The sequence below is a fragment of the Protopterus annectens genome, chromosome 8.part0, assembly GCF_019279795.1.
Source record: "Protopterus annectens isolate FY-2018-M chromosome 8.part0, PAN1.0, whole genome shotgun sequence".
Classification (NCBI taxonomy): Eukaryota; Metazoa; Chordata; order Ceratodontiformes; family Protopteridae; genus Protopterus; species Protopterus annectens.
Window position 1 is genome coordinate 25,883,294 of NC_056741.1, and position 16,855 is coordinate 25,900,148.

The window sequence follows — 16,855 nt, forward strand, 5'->3', positions numbered from 1 at the left end:
GTGTAGTGTGTAAATGACAGAACTGTTACTGGTATTTACATGTGCAGTGTGTGAGTAACAGAACTGTTACTAGTATCTACATGTGCAGTGCGTGAGTAACAGAACTGTTACTGGCATTTATATGTGCAGTGTTTGAGTGACAGAACTGTTACCAGTATTTACATGTGCAGTGCATGAGTAACAGAACTGTTACTGGTATTTACATGTGCAGTGTGTGAGTAACAGAACTGTTACTGGTATTTACATGTGCAGTGTGTAAGTGACAGAACTGTTACTGGTATTTACATGTGCAGTGTGTGAGTAACACATGTGCAGTGGTTGAGTGACAGAACTATTACTGGTATTTACATGTGCAGTGTGTGTGACAAAACTGTTACTGGTATTTACATATGCAGTGTGTGAGTAACAGAACTGTTACTGGTATCTACATGTGCAGTGTGTGAGTAACATAACTGTTACTGGTATCTGCATGTGCAGTGTGTGAGTGACAGAACTGCTACTGGTATTTACATGTGCAGTGTGTGAGTATCAGAACTGTTACTGATATTTACATGTGCAGTGTGTGAGTAATAGGATTGTTACTGGTATTTACATATGCAGTGTGTGAGTAACATAACTGCTACTGGTATTTACATGTGCAGTGTGTGAGTAACAGAACTGTTACTGGCATTTATATGTGCAGTGTGTGAGTGGCAGAACTGTTACTGCTATTTACATGTGCAGTGCATGAGTAACAGAACTGTTACTGGTATTTACACGTGCAGGGTGTGAGTAACAGGATTGTTACTGGTATTTACATGTGCAGTGTGTGAGTGACAGAACTGTTACTGGTATTTACATGTGCAGTGTGTGAGTAACAGAACTGTTACTGGTATTTACATATACAGTGTGAGAGTAACAGAACTGTTACTGGTGTTTGCATGTGCAATGTGTGAGTAACAGGATTGTTACTGGTATTTACATGTGCAGTGTGTGAGTGGGAGAACTGTTACTGGTACGTACATGTCCAGTGTGTGTGTAACATAACTGTTACTGATATATACATATGCAGTGTGTGAGTAACATGATTGTTACTGGTATTTACATGTGCAGTGTGTGAGTGACAGAACTGTTACTGGTATTTACATGTGCAATGTGTGAGTAACAAAACTGTTACTGGTATTTATATGTGCAGTGCCTGAGTAACAGAAGTGTTACTGGTATTTACATGTGCAGTATGTGAGTGACAGAACTGTTACTGGTATTTACATGTGCAGTGTGTGAGTAACAGAACTGTTACTGGTATTTACATATGCAGTGTGTGAGTAACAGAACTGTTACTGGTATTTACATATGCAGTGTGTAAGTAATAGAACTGTTACTGGTATTTACATGGGCAATGTGTGAGTAACAGGACTGTTACTGGTATTTACATGTGCAGTGTGTGAGTGACAGAACTGTTACTGGTATTTACATGTGCAGTGCATGAGTAACAGAACTGTTACTGGTATTTACATGTGCAGGGTGTGAGTAACAGGATTGTTACTGGTATTTACATGTGCAGTGTGTGAGTGACAGTACTATTACTGGTATTTACATGTGCAGTGTGTGAGTAACAGAACTGTTACTGGTATTTACATGTGCAGTATGTGAGTAACAGAACTGTTACTGATATTTACATATGCAGTGTGTGAGTAACAGAACTGTTACTTGTATTTACATGTGCAATGTGTGGGTAACAGGATTGTTACTGGTATTTACATGTGCAGTGTGCGAGTGACAGCACTGTTTCTGGTATTTACATGTGCAGTGTGTGAGTAACACAACTGTTACTGGTACTTACATGTGCAATGTGTGAGAGACAGCACTGTTTCTGGTATTTACATGTGCAGTGTGTGAGTAACAGAACTGTTACTGGTATGTATATGTGCAGTATGTGAGTAACAGGACTGTTACTGGTATTTACATGTGCAGTGTGCGAGTGACAGAACTGTTACTGGCATTTACATGAGCAGTGTGTGAGTAACAGAACTGTTACTGGTATTTACAGGTGCAGTGTGTGCAGTATTAGAAAGGAACAGGGATGTCAACATGATGTGTGTCAGTGATGTGCTGGAACCAGGATGTGGATCCAAACTGCATTAGTGATAGATGTTGGACTGGGCTATAGTTATGTTATGTCTTAGTGGTGGACACTGGACTGGAATATGTCTAAGCAGTGTTTGAGGTCAGCCCAAGAATGATACCATGGAATCCAGTGAAATTATTTTTTTGGGGGGACTTGCAGTCTGGGACAGCTACAACACAGATCATTTATTTAATGCTTTACTAGCCTGGCACAGAAACAGCAGACAGATTTTCAATGAATCTTCATTACCTGCAGGACATCTTGCACAGCATCGGTTACCTATTGGGTACTGATCACTCGAACAGGCAGGACTGCTTTGTACACGTAGCAAACAGAATGTTGACTGCTATAATAAAAAGAAAGAAAAACATAGTGTCATTCATGGTTATTTCACTCTTCTCATCCTCTCTACACATGTAGTACTTTTGTCACACCTGGTCATGCCTACCCATGAATAACATTTGCTAGTCAGTACACAATGTGGTGCTGCGGTAGCGTTGTCGCTTCACAGTAAGACATTGCCCTGTTCGATTCTCAGCTAGAGTGTCTTCTGTGTGGAGACATGCGTGAATGGGCGTACCTTCATTGAAGGTTGTGCATCAGAGCTGGCAACTCGGCACGTAAAAATCTACTGCCAATCATTAGCGGACCGGAGTTCCGCTGTGGCGACCCCTAACCGGGAAAAGCTGAAAGGCACAACAACAACACAATTCCAGCATATATTTCTGCATATAACTTAGAAGCATTTTTCACTTTCCTAACATATTATCATAGCTTTCAACTGACATTGATTTTGCAGAATGTCCCTGATTTTGCCACAAATCTTTGGTCTGCTAATCATAAAATATCTGGCTTTCTGTAAAATAGTCAGAGATTAAAAAACAGAACTAGAAGTCACAGTCCTTTAAAATAATATTAAATAATATCATGGTCATGTGATTAAAAACTATTACTTAAACTACTTACCGGACTGACTTGTCTGTGATATAAATTGTACCAGCTGGAGAGATGGGTATGTATCCCAGAAACTACCCCATCTATGGAACAGGCTCCCCATCCATGTGAAACAGAGTTCCTCCCTAACCCAATTCAAGTGCAACTTGGACAATTGGATGGGAAACTGGAAATTCATCCCTGGTTTGGCACCGATGTCTCTGATGCAAACAGGTAACTTGTAAATGGTTCATCTCCAAGGCCCATGTTTACACTTATCAAGGGTATCAGAACTTGTCAGAGATTTCGGATGCACAGCTAGGCTTAAAAAGGCCCTTGTGGTCGTTAGCCTAGTAAACACCTATGAACCTACAGAATTCATCTTAAAGGGCACAGTCTGATAAAAGGTTTTAAACTAGTACATCCATTTAAACCTGGTGGTTGATCAGCTCTAAAAATATTTATCCCTTTACATTTCATCTCGTCTTAGTACTAATATCACCTCCCCTTATATTATCATCATTTATTTATAACTCAGTACACTTTAAAATAATGTTCTTCTTCCATTTCACATATACGTTCAAATACAACATTCATTTTCATTCTCCTTATGTCAGAGTAATGTTCTCCCATCCATTCCTTTAACTTTCTATTAATTTTCCCAACATATAATGCCTGACATTTCTTGCACGTAGCAATATAAACCACATTTCTTGTATCACAAGTAGCAAAAACCTTAAAATCATAAGTAAAGCAAGTAAATGGGTATAAAAATTAGTCACCTTTATGTATATAATGACAAAAGTGACATTTATAACAGGGAAAGATGCCACTTTTATTACTTGAAATAGAGGTCTTCTGTTTAATATCTTTAAAACACAATCTCTATTTTAAATTGCTTCCTTTCCTATATGTAAATTATGGCGAATTCAAGATAGCATTTTTCAACATATCTATACTGGTGATAATATGCCAGTTTGTTTTTATTATTTTTTGAAAGGCATATAGGTGCATATTATAGCCCATTGCACACCTTAACACTCATTTTCTACTATCCCTCGTTCTGCGAGTTTTATTTCCACTGATGATTTTTTCATAAAAAACTTTTTTCAGTAGTAAAAAGTGCTTTCACTATCTTGTCATGTTGCTGTGTAACAGCATCTTTTATGCTTTCTATGCATTCTGCATCACAGCCTCTTGTTATAAAATCTAAACCAAGCTCATTCATTTGTTCCTTACAAGGGGTATTATCAGTATTCAGTCTAGAGCTAGGATACATTTGCCCTTTATCCAGGGGGATAAATAGTAAGGTTTATAAGAATCCTACAAAGAAAAGTACTTATTTACATCTATCTAGTATGCACCCCCCATTTGTTTTTTTTTTTTAAAAAGTGGCTACATTTCTTTCTATAGCCTAAGCAATATTGTCACAATGGTTATAACAAGCATGTGTGGATCTGAACATCACCACTAAGCCTGCAACAAAGACATTTTTTCACAGCCCCTCCCCCTTAACCATCAAGTCTCCATCTCACACTCATCTGGCTTGTTTCTTTCTTATGGGGTGATACTCCTTCAGCCCATTTGTTTCCCTGAGGGTGAAGGACAAGCCAGCCAAGAGTGCTTCTGTCATCCCTGTGGGGCTTGGGGTTTTCCCTTAAGGTTCTAGCATTTCCTCTACCTGTCTGAATCATTCAAGGGGTTGTTGTGCAACAGGCCACCTCCATGTAACATAATAAAAGGCTCTACCCCCATTGTAGACAGCACCTCTGCCCAATCTCTGGTCTCAACCAGGATTTCTGTCTTGAAGATGTGCCTTGGTTCAGGACCCCCTCCCCTGAAGAAAGCTGAGCTCACTTAGCCATGCCTTTCCTATTCTACCCCACACCAGCTCCAACAGGTGCCTGAGCTATGGAATAAATTGGTCACCTGGGTCATAGTCAGGATGCTATACCTCTATGCCGACCATATCTCTCAATTTCTTGGCACAAGAAATCTGGACAAAGCCAAAAATAATGGGGGGACAAAGGCCCAAAAATAGGGACAGATTTTAAATGTTGCTCTTATAAACTTAGAAAGTAGCTAGAATAAAAGATTTTGTATTACCATGGATTTTCTGAAGAATATGAAGTCTGAAACTCAATGGTCTGTCATTATTTTCTGAATTCAATCCTCACTGATTTGCCAGAAAAAAAACCCAAAGGTTTATGAGGAGCAGACCAAAAATATTATACAGCAGGAACTTCTTCTTGTAACATTTGTTAATGTCTATTATGTACTTCACAGATAAAGATTCTAGTTGTCTACTGATGTACTATGTTCTTCATCTGTAAATATGTTGTAAGTAATTGCTATGTAAATTGTTAATCGCTATATAATCCAATGTAACTACTGTCTGTTTATTTTAACTGTGGAGCTTTTCTCCCTGGGCCTCCACTGAAAATGGACCTACGTCCAGTCAGAAACTCCCGGTCAATAAATATAAATAAATAATAAATAAATAAATAATATGAAGCAAAAATCTGGACATTCTCTGGAAATCTGGACAGTTAATAAGTATGATGCCAGTGGAGTTGTTAACAAAGGCATTTTTAAAGTCCAGTAGTAACAGAAATGTCAAGCACATAATTTATACTTGCTACTAAAAAGGAACCCTTCACAATAAAAAAAAAAAAAGAAAGAAAGACAGAAAGAAAAAAAGTAGTTTTGCCAGTGCCATGGTGCAGAGGGATAATTCCCTAATAATAGCGCAGGTGATTTGGGTTTGATTAAAGTCTTGGGCATCTGAGGTGCTGGTAGAGAGGAACACATGGGCCCATCCCAGAAGGGATGGCATTCACCAATGATGTTCCCTAAAGGGAGGTATGGTCTAGTGAGGGAGGTAGCCCTCAGACAAGATCAATGAATGAAGGGGGGGGGGAGAAAAGTGGGTAGAACGTAATAAAAAATCTCTGCTAAACAGTGAATGGCAGAGACACTCAGGATGTCCTTTGGTTCCACGACCAGACCCAGACGATATGGAATAGGTCTCAGAGGAGTTATTAGTTGCAGGTAGACTCAGCGACCCAACATGGACATGAGGAACTGGGTAGCAGTGCTGTAGGGATGATGTGGGGAGGCGGGGGAGGAACAAAAAAAATTAAAAAATAGAAAAGAAAAAAAATGAGTCAGACATGAAGCTTCAGAAGTCATAGCTCTGAGAAACTGAATAACACAGAAAGCCACAGAAAGTAACTCATTTTCTCTCATCTGGACAGTGGTATAACTGTTGTCTTGTATAAAATTAAGAAACACAAATTATGAGCTCAGTAAACTAAGAGGAATCAGACAGTGCTGGTGAAGATTCAAATTAATTTACTGACTTGAAAACCAGAAATTTAAAATCAAGTTATGTGTGTTTGCCTGAATAGTCAAAATAAGGTTATACCCATGTAATGTAAACCATTATAACTGATTCCTTAGTCATTACTAATAATTGTTGTTCTTTGCATGGCATGGGATAGACCACTCCAGCTTCACTCTCAATGTAAACTCCTTGGTGCACTTGTTCTCAAATAAAACACCAACAATAACAACAACAACAATAATAATAATAATAATAAATATAAAAATAATGCAGTTACTATAACATTGCCATTAAGTTGTATGCTCAGCTGAACACTTTTAGCTTGTGATAGACTGACATCCTATGCAGAACTATTTTCTCTGCCACTTCACATTGAAGGCTGACTAACTGTTTCTAGGAGGAGAAGCCACAGCAGCAGCAGCTTAGGATGGATAAATTCAGTGACAAACCTGCTGCTGCCTTGAATCTTCAGCCCTGTTTACTGAGAAGCTTTGCAGTACAGCTTTTTGATTGGCTTCTTATGGCCGGCACAGGGCTGCACATGCTTATTGAGTGTTTACGTCCAGATCTGCAGCTGTCAGCTCTAAGGCCATTCACAAAGTTAGGGAGATCAGATTACCATGTACCACCAATGAAAATGATATGTGAATGCTGATTGGCCATAAGTTTCATGCACTGAGTTGTACTAATCAATAGTTGCCTTTTGGAACTATCAAAGAGAAGCGCTGTATGATGAGATATTTACACTGAGTTTAAAGATGCTGTGGTTACCCACTTTATTTGCAGCAAATAAAGTATTTTATTGAAGTATTTAAATAAACTGCCTTGGATCTTTTCTTAAGTACATACATTTTTAAGATAATATGCCTGCTGTACTGTTACAAAACAGAGCCTGTCAAAGGGTAAAATCTGAAAGGTCCCCCAACCCAAGCACACAACACCAGTTAGGGTAGCCACCACAGACAGCACCAACATATCAGGTGGAATATTAGCAGCTGAGTCTGTTTCACAGCCTACAAAAATGGGGACTGTTATAAACTGCAAGAAACCCCAATCATGTCCTGAACTACTTCATTAATGAACTCGCCTTTGTACGAGAGTGTATCCCCCTAACTTGGAGATGACTTAAATTCCAGACATGCCCGTGGATAAATAGTGAATTAAGAAATCAAATGAACCATACAGACAGTGCCTAGAAGCACTGGAAACAAAACCCTACTAATAATCATCTGCATCAACCATACCTGGAACCCAGAAAAGCAGCTAGGATTATCACAAACTCCACAAAAGTCAACTTTTTCAGAGCTAGTCAAAACACCCTATCCTCCTCCCCTAAACAATTTTGGCAAGAACTAAAGAAACATTGTTCCCATCGCAAAATCCTCCCACAATTTCTCAAACACCTCTGCTTCTGACAACTTTGGTAAAAACTTACAAACACTTCCTTTGTTTCTCTGTTGAACCAGTCATACATTCTAACATCTACACCAACTTAGCAGATAACAAATGCTTCTAACTAGCTGCGTACTCATCTACCTTCTGTTTCAAATAAATTGCATACAAGACAACCAAAAAATCTTCTACTGAATTTAAACAAAATCTCAGGAGTTACATTTAGCACTTATTATCCAACTTTTCTGAAAATGGAAATGCAATTCATACAGAACCTCTTACTTGTTTTCAGTCTCTCCTTAACATCTGGGATTGTCTTTGACTCCCTAAAACATGCAAACATCCTCCCCCTTACAAAGATCCCTTCTCCCAAAGAATGCCAAGATTACAGGTCTTTAACTTATATCTTTTCTCCAAAAAAATCTGTATAAGCAAATATTTAATCATCTAAATAATTGCAATCTACTCTGTGATCAACAACATGGTTTGCAAACCACACTGAACACAACAACTGCATCATACACTAACACAGACTCTGTGTAGTATAATATGAACAATGGCTGCTAGGATCCTGCTTGTTCACTTGACTAGAGCTTTTGAAACTTTTAACCACACCATTTTGCTAAACAGATTTACCAAATTCACATTCACATCTGATACCATAAATTGATTTAGAAGTTAATTGGCTGATAGATTTTTCCAAATCTATTCCCACAATATCAGTGTGACCCAGAAACATTTAATATTGGAGTGTCACAAGGTTCAGAGCTTGGGTCACTAATTTTTCCCTTTTTCTTTAATAACATAATACATGACATCCTCTCCATTAATGTGGTTGTTATTTGTCTTTTCGGCTTTTCCTGGTCAGGGGTTGTCACAATGGAACTCCAGTCAATTTTTTTACGGTGCCGAGTTGCCAGCCCGATGCCCAACCTTCAGCGAAGGCACGCCCATTCACGCATGTCTTCCGGAGGCCACTCGACCATGGGGAGGACATGCAGACTCCACACAGAAGGCACTCCAGCCATGAATCGAACAGGATAACCTCTGTATGCAGACAAAATCTTCCTTACCAAATCTGGCAAGCCCCCCCCCCCCCGAAACGCAACAAAAACTATAATGCAGGTTTACATTACAGGTTTACATTACTCTTTGACTGGATATTCAGCCTTATGGTATTTGCCACTCCCAAAAACTTACCAATTTCCCGACCATATTTGTCAAAGATCACGTGAGCAGCGCAATGTGATTGAGCAAAAATATATTAACATGAATTTTAGACCCATCTCTAACCTCTACAAAAGATACCTGAAAAGGTTGTTAGCTAAACCCTCACCCATCTGCAGCTCTGTTTCAAAATCCCCCACCTTTTCCCCATTAAATGAAAGACAAAAATATGCCCATCCAGCAACCCAGTTCTAATACCCGTACACTACAAAGGACCAGCAATAACATTTTCCGATTCGTTCTCCTAGCCAGCCCTCACAACCCATATCACTGCTGTTGTATAAAAGGATTCAGCTGGATTTCCATTCCTAACACAGCCACATTTTTGTTTAACTCAGTACATTTAAAATTATTATACTCTGACAATGTGCCTGATTAACAGTCAAGTTACACTCAGGGTACATTCCTTCTAACTTACAGGTAATCAGGACAATGGTCCCACCTTAATCAGACCTATACACAGAGCAAACATTGTAGAAAAAGCTCTGACCAGATTACATCCCTTGATATGGAACCCCATTCCTGCAGATTTACAGAAACAAGAAACTCTGAGCTGCTTTCGGACCAAACTGAAGAAACATCTTCTGAAAGAATTGCTCATGCTTCAAGGCTGTTGGTTAAAAACAATTTTATGTTCTCAGTGTTCTGTTATACTTAATAACCTAATTTATATGCTTTTTTAATCCATTTAATTAATGATTCTCACATAGTCAAACAAATGTAGAGACATCTGTATATATTTCACACTGCTGTACAAACTTGCTGTATAGTTTATTGCCCCTCACAGTCACGTCTCTTGTATGAATTGTCACTGTTGAATATACTTATTGTACTGTTTGTTGTTCCTTGGAGCTCAGGTCATGGATGAAGAGGGCGAAATGACCAACCCTTCCACCTGGTCATCAATAGCAATAAAATAAAAGAGAAAAGTTACATTTTTAGACACAACAAGTATTTAGAATGGCTGCCATTTTATTATTTTGAAGTTATAAAGTTCATAGGTTCGTAGGTTCATAGGTAGGTACTAGGCTATCTGCCCGAGGGCATTTATAAGCCTAGACAGAGTGTGTCGGCTTTCGCCACCCCATTGATTAATTAACTGAGCCTCTGTCAAGCAGAGCCAGTGAAGTGATCCCAGGGGTGTATTTTGTGTTACCCATCCACTCGTCAAGGCTTCTTTGAAGAGTGTTAGTGAGGGGCTCTGCCTAATGTAGTTAGGAATTTTGTTCCAAAGCATGGGGAGTCTCTGTGACAGGAATCTATCCCTCCAGCATGTTCTATTTATTGTTATGGCGAGGTTTAGCTCACTAGAGCACGTGGCTCGCAGTGACTTGGATTTCTTTAGGTGGAGCATTTCCATCAATTCTGAGTTGGACATGGCTTTGTAAGTCAGGCAGAGATCACCTCTGAGTAAGTGATATGCCACTGAGTACAGCAGGAGTTTTTTCAGTCGGGCTGCATAGGATATATGTTTGAGGCCAGTAATCGTCTTGGTGAGGTGCTTTTGTGGTCTTTCCGGCTGTTAGAAGTGTCTTGTGAGGTACATCCCAAATGGAGCATTGTACTCTATGATGGGGCTGATGAGTGACGAGCAGAGGGGCACTATAACCTCTTTATTTATAGATGCATACCCCTTAATAATTAGAATGGCCACACAGAAGGATTTCCTAACTACTTTGGCAATATGATTGTCAAAGGAGAGATTATTATTTACCTGGGTCCCCAGATCTCTTATTACCTCTTCTGTATTAAGGGGGCTGCCGCCTATGTGGTATTTCATGGGTGTTTTGTTTTTCCCAAATGGGATGATGACTATGCATTTTTTGGCATTTAGCTTGAGGCCTTGACTTTGACACCAGGTGTCTGTTTCAGTAAGGCCTTTTTGAAGGATGTCAGTGTCAGCCGGAGAGTCAATTATGGCTCCCAGTTTACAGTTATCGGTGAACTTGGTTAGCCATAGTCCTTCTGTGTTTGCCTGTACTTCTGAGAAATATATGCTGAACAGTAGAGGTCCCAGAACCGAGCCTTGCAGGACACCACCTGTGACTGGTTTAGAATTGGACCTGGGGCCCGCTATTCTTACCGTGTGAGTTCTGTCTGTAAGCCAGTTGGCAACCCATCTTGTGATGTAGGGGTTTATGTTCAGGCTGATGAGTTTTTCTATAATACCCGTGTGAGGAATGGTGTCGAACACCTTGGCGAGATCAAGGTAGGCTGTGTGAACTACCTTTCCCTCATCTATGGCCTTGGTGACTGTCTCAGAAAGTCAACCAGGTTTAGTAGGCATGATCTGCCCTTAACAAAGATGAACTGGGTCGGGTCAAGTGTTTGGAGGTTCCCAAAATCTTTGTTAATGAGTTCCATGATGATGCGCTCCATAGCCTTGCAGACCAGGCTAGTCAGGCTTATGGCCCGATAGTTACCAGGGTCAGTTGTGGCCCCTCCTTTGTGGAGTGGAATAACCGTTGCTGTGCGCCATTCTATGGGTACATAGCCTGTGGAGAGGCTGAGGTTGAACAGCGTGTTTAGGTGGAGGGTTAGTTCGTTCTGTAGTTCGTGCAAGATGCAGCCTGGGACACCATCTGGTCCCACTGATGCTGTGTTTTTGGCTTTTGAAAGGGCTGTTTTCACCTATGCTTCTGTGATTTTTCGGGACACTACACTTTTCCGGTGTTGTTGTGGGCCCTTTTGAAGGTGAGAGGGATGTGAAGTTTGCACTGAATCTATCTGCCAGGATGTTGGCAATATCAGTAGGTTCAGTATATTTTGTGCTATTTTGCACTAGCTCAGAGCATATCTGTGAGTTGCCACTTAGATTCTTGACATAGCTAAAGAAGGCTTTGTGGTTATCTTTCGAATCCTTGGCTATTTTTCTTTCGAAGTTAGCCTTGGATGATTTTATGAGGGACCTTAGTTTCTTACTGATACTGATCAGGGATGTCTTTCCTTCTTGGGATTTGCTTTTTTTCTGAACTAGTTTCCTCCTTCTGTTGTATAACCTGTTTATGGCAGGGGTCCACCAGACTGGTTTCCTTCTCTTAGGGGAGTAAGTCTTGATTTTGCTAGGGATGGCACGATCCATGCATCCTTGTAGGTGCTCATAGAGTGTAATTGTAAAGGATTCTGCATCTTGGGCAGTGTTATCCTTTAGTGTGGGGGCTGTGAAACTTACCACCTCTGCCTTAAGTAAGGTGAAGTTTGCTTTAGAAAAGTTTTTCACTTTGGTTTCCTTGGTTGGGGATGGTGGTGGGGTGTGGACATCCAAGGTGATTAGTTTATGGTCTGATTTAACCAGTGACGGGTTGACCTCCGGTACGGAACACCTATTGCCCATGTTGGTGATGACCAGGTCCAATATGTTGTGGCCTGTGGTAGGGGAGTTTACCAGCTGATCCAGGGCATTTGAGTTGATAAAGTCCAGGAAGCGCTGAGCCTGGGAGTTTGTACTCAAGTAGTTTTCTCAGTTAATGGTAGGGTAATTGAAATCGCCCAATATCAGGGTGTCTGGTAGGACTTTCATGTTTTCCAGTGTCTCCAGAAAGGTGAAGTGGTGGTCCTGGGTCATGGAGGGTGATCTGTAGCAGGCCAAAATTTGCATTGCAGATTTGCCTGATGTTAGTTGCACATGGATGATCTCAGAGGTATCATGCTGTGCCACTAACCTGGAGGTGTGAGTATCCTTGATGAATATGGATACACCCCCTCCTTTTGTGTTTTGGTCTGTGTTCTGTGGCCGAAATGTGTGGTATGAGTTGTAGTCCAGTAGTGCTGAAGTGCTCTCTGGAGCCTTGAACCAGGTTTCAGTTAATGCACAGATGTCGGCGTTCTCCATACTTAGGAGTGCTTTGAGCACATGCATTTTGAGATTTAAACTCCTGGCATTGAGTAGCATAACCCTCGTTTTTTTACTTGTGCTGTTTACAGTGGTGGGTTTGAATTTTGAGCCTTGCCTAAAAAAGGCACTATGGGGGAAGCAAGAACCTTTGAATAAAACTGAACACCATGACACAGGACACCAAAACTTTGTAGGATTAGCGCTTTCATTTATGCTGATTAGATAAACTTCATCAGATGAAGCAAGAACCTTGGCCAGTATTCGTCTCTAGTTTATAGAAACCTGTGCCAAAGATTACATGATGGATGATCTTGACAGAAAGACTTCAGTGACCAACAATTAGGATCAAGCAGTTAAGTGTCAAAATTTTCTCCAAAAAACAAAATTAAGAGACGTGGGCTGGGATTTATTGCAGTGCAAATCACTTTGCACACATATTCTGATTTGTTGTTCATAGTTATTCAGTTTTCTTGAGGACATCATCTCATTACCCAAGAATTTACATGACTAGAAATTACATCACCAAGTAGCTGGAAAAAAAATGGCAGAACACATACTACTGCATAATTATCAAGAGGAACGCTCTCACGGGTACTGACCCCCCCATGCCCAATGGAGGTCTCCCCCAGAAGACTGAAAAAACAAAAGACTGAATCCCAAAATACTGAAAGATGGAATTTGCCCCTTCTCCAGTGTTGTGCAATCTTGGATTTGGTATATATAATTATCAGGGGGTGTGGGAGACACAGCCCCCCCATATGAGGCCAAGGGGGGGGGCTTGCTCCCTACATTAAAAATGTTTTCAGTATTTTGAGTTTTCAGTATTTTGTGATTCAGTCTTTTGGTTTCTCAGTCTTCTGAAGTTGACCAGTCCCAGGACGTACACGTGCATGCACACACATGTACACACGCACTCACACCAGTACTGACAATAGCCATTTATGCATAGATATTCACAGAACCCCTACACAAACACACATGTGCGCGCGCGCGCTCACACACACACACACACACACACACACACACACACACACACACACACACACACACACACACACACACACACACACACACACACACACACACACACACACACACACACACACGCACACACACGCACACACGCACACGCACACACACACGCACGCACACGCACACACACACACACACACACACACACACACACACAGACACGCACACACGCACACACACGCACACACACACACACACACACACACACACGCACACACACATACACATGCACATGCTCCCAGTCACATAGAGCACTACTTAGCTCCATCACCTATTTGTACAGGGGGACATGGTTACAATTCACCTTGTGTAGTTTCCCACTATTAAAGATTGCAGTTCACACTTAACTCCTTTGGATCCGTACCTTGACCTGTACTTGAATAGTTCAGGTGTCTATGAGTCCTGAACTGTGCAAGCACTGTAAATGGTCAGAAGCAAATTGTACTCAGTCATTATACTCAGTATCCTACAGAATGCTAAGAGGTGACCTGTGTCTGCATACTAGGCATCCTCCGATCCAATACTGATGGACCTACATAGCAGCAGGTCAAATGGCATCAGAAATAATCAGTCTAGGAATCTAAATCTCTTCTGCAAAACCAACAGAACAGTTTTAAGGGACAGGTATATCTCGCAGAGGATACTGCTACAATGCAGCATACTCTCCGCCCACATAAAACAAAATTTATCCATGTCCATATTCAAGTGTAACTTGGATGTATAGATAGGAAACAGAGAATTTACTCCAGGAGTTCCCCTATACTACTAATGGACAGAGGCAGCTTGTAAATGCTTTTTCCCAAGTGTGCATCCCCTCAAATTATCTATGGTATGATTCAAGTTATTCTCACTAAGAGTAATAAATAATTATCCACCATGAGATAGGTAAGCGCAGCGGTGCAGCAGTTTGCATTGTCACCTCACAGCAAGAGGTTCTCCAGTTCGATTCTTGGTTGGGGTGCCTTCTGTGTGGAGTCTGCATGCCCTCCCTGTGTTCATGTGGGTTTACTCCAGGTGCTTCAGTTTCTACAGCATTTCTCCCCGGGCCTCTTCTGAAAATTGGCTTGTTCCAAGTTGGACTTTCCCGGTAAACAAATGTTAAATAAATAAATGAGATGGGTAAGGCCGACCTGTAACCAAATGGGATAGGTTAACTGGAGTGCAAAAAGGGAAACTGGCCAGGCTTAAAAATGGCCCACAAGGGCAGCTAGCCTGGTACTTATCTATCACCCTGTTAAAGGTCACTTGCATGGACTCCTGCAGAGTGACACATTTGCATGCATCACTCTGAATCCCAGTGCCTAAAGTGGCCAGTCATGATGCTACGTGGTGAAGAGTGTCTATAAATTAGAATGGTCTTGTGCCACATAAAAGACTGTTCTCCTCTTGAATACTTTGCAAATGACTTTGAATACCCCCATCATGTTAGAAATCAATCCGTATTGTACAAACTGCAAGAAAAGAAAATGTCACTGCAAATTCCAGGTCTTTAAGCTTTTGATAATGAGTTATATGGTCACTGCCTGGGTCTATAATGGAACACTTGAATATCTAAGAAAGCACTTAATATTACCATGGACAATAACACTCAAGCTCTTTTTCTCCAAATGGCCAATGATGAAATATAAAATACTGTCGGAAACTAAGGATACTTGTGCAGTAGTACAATAGGAAAAGTTAACATGGTAGTTCCAGCCACAAATTACGTTATGAAGCATTTCCATTTAGAAAGGCTAAACAAGAACCAAAGTAGACATTGTTACTTCACAAGCAAGGAACTATAATTTTACCTAGACTGGTTCAGAAACCAGACTACAGATTATTCAAAATTGTTAGTAAAAAGAGGTTTTATCTCCCATGAAAAAAGTGTAATGACTATGTGAGATGATTAGGAATTTCAGAAAAGCAAACAAAGGCTTTAAAGAAAAATAGAGTTACCATCAGTATACATGACAGCATGCTTAGAAAAGAAAGATAAAACAGCAGCAGACCTAAAGTAGCAATAGTTAAAGACATGTCATATACTAAGATCGTAACACAACTAGACTATTAGTAAAATGAAATTAAGGTGGCAAATGCGCCCCCAGCATATAAATGCTTGTCATATGAAGGGTAAATATGAATTGGGAAAAGCCAAACCACTTATGAAGATGTTCCAACCGCAAAGTAGCACAAGTAGGCCACAACAAAGTCAAGTTTAAACAGGTAGAATAAGAAAACAATATGCTATCTTAAAAAAAGATAAACACTGAGACAGAAGAGTCAAAACCAGATACTAAAACTGAAAATTCTGTGGAACAGCATATATTCAAACAAAATAAAACATAAATATACTTCCACATCAGAAATATAAATGTATGCATGCTTATAAATGCAGATGAGTCAGTCAGTATAGTTAACAGTCTGTGCTCACTCAAAGTTAAGACCTGGATTAGAACCTGTGACCACAAGCATATGTGTACACATGTACAGATCTTTAAATGATAATATGAATACTACCACTGTAGGAAAATAAAATAAGTAAAACGAGCAGATACCCAGAAAAGTAAAGTCAAAACTGTTTTATTAAAGTCTGATGCCTCAGCAAAACTTTCAGTGGAGGTGGCTTAAAAAGCTCATAGGACCGACATATACTAAAAATAACATTCATTAAAACAAAGAAGCTAATCAGAATCAATAAAGCATTACACAGCTAAATTAAAAGAAAAACATATACAATTGCATTTCATATTCAAGCCAACTGATTTAAGAGTCTGGTGCTTTAAAATGTAAATATATTCTTATAACATAATACATCTGTAACATTTTTGCCTCAGACTTTCGCTCTCCCTGCATTTCTGACAAAGTACTTTGGAGACAATTTTTAAAATGTGTCAACTCGTTGCATTCCTAAAAAAAATGTTCCCAATTACCTTTCTCTTTTCCATAACACCTCTAGCATTTGCTATCTGCCTAAGAAAAATTCTCTGAAAGTAAGCCAGAC

General features: G+C 40.1%; 1 protein-coding gene across 1 annotated transcript in view; it reads right to left on the reverse strand.

The window, feature by feature from the left end:
* LOC122808625 (tumor necrosis factor receptor superfamily member 5-like) overlaps positions 1 to 16,855 on the reverse strand; it is a 448,756-nt gene that overhangs the window by 368,617 nt on the left and 63,284 nt on the right. The window contains exon 2 of the mRNA XM_044079589.1: positions 2,357 to 2,453. Within this exon, the coding sequence (XP_043935524.1) occupies positions 2,357 to 2,453 (97 nt within the window). The remainder of the gene's footprint in view (positions 1 to 2,356; positions 2,454 to 16,855) is intronic.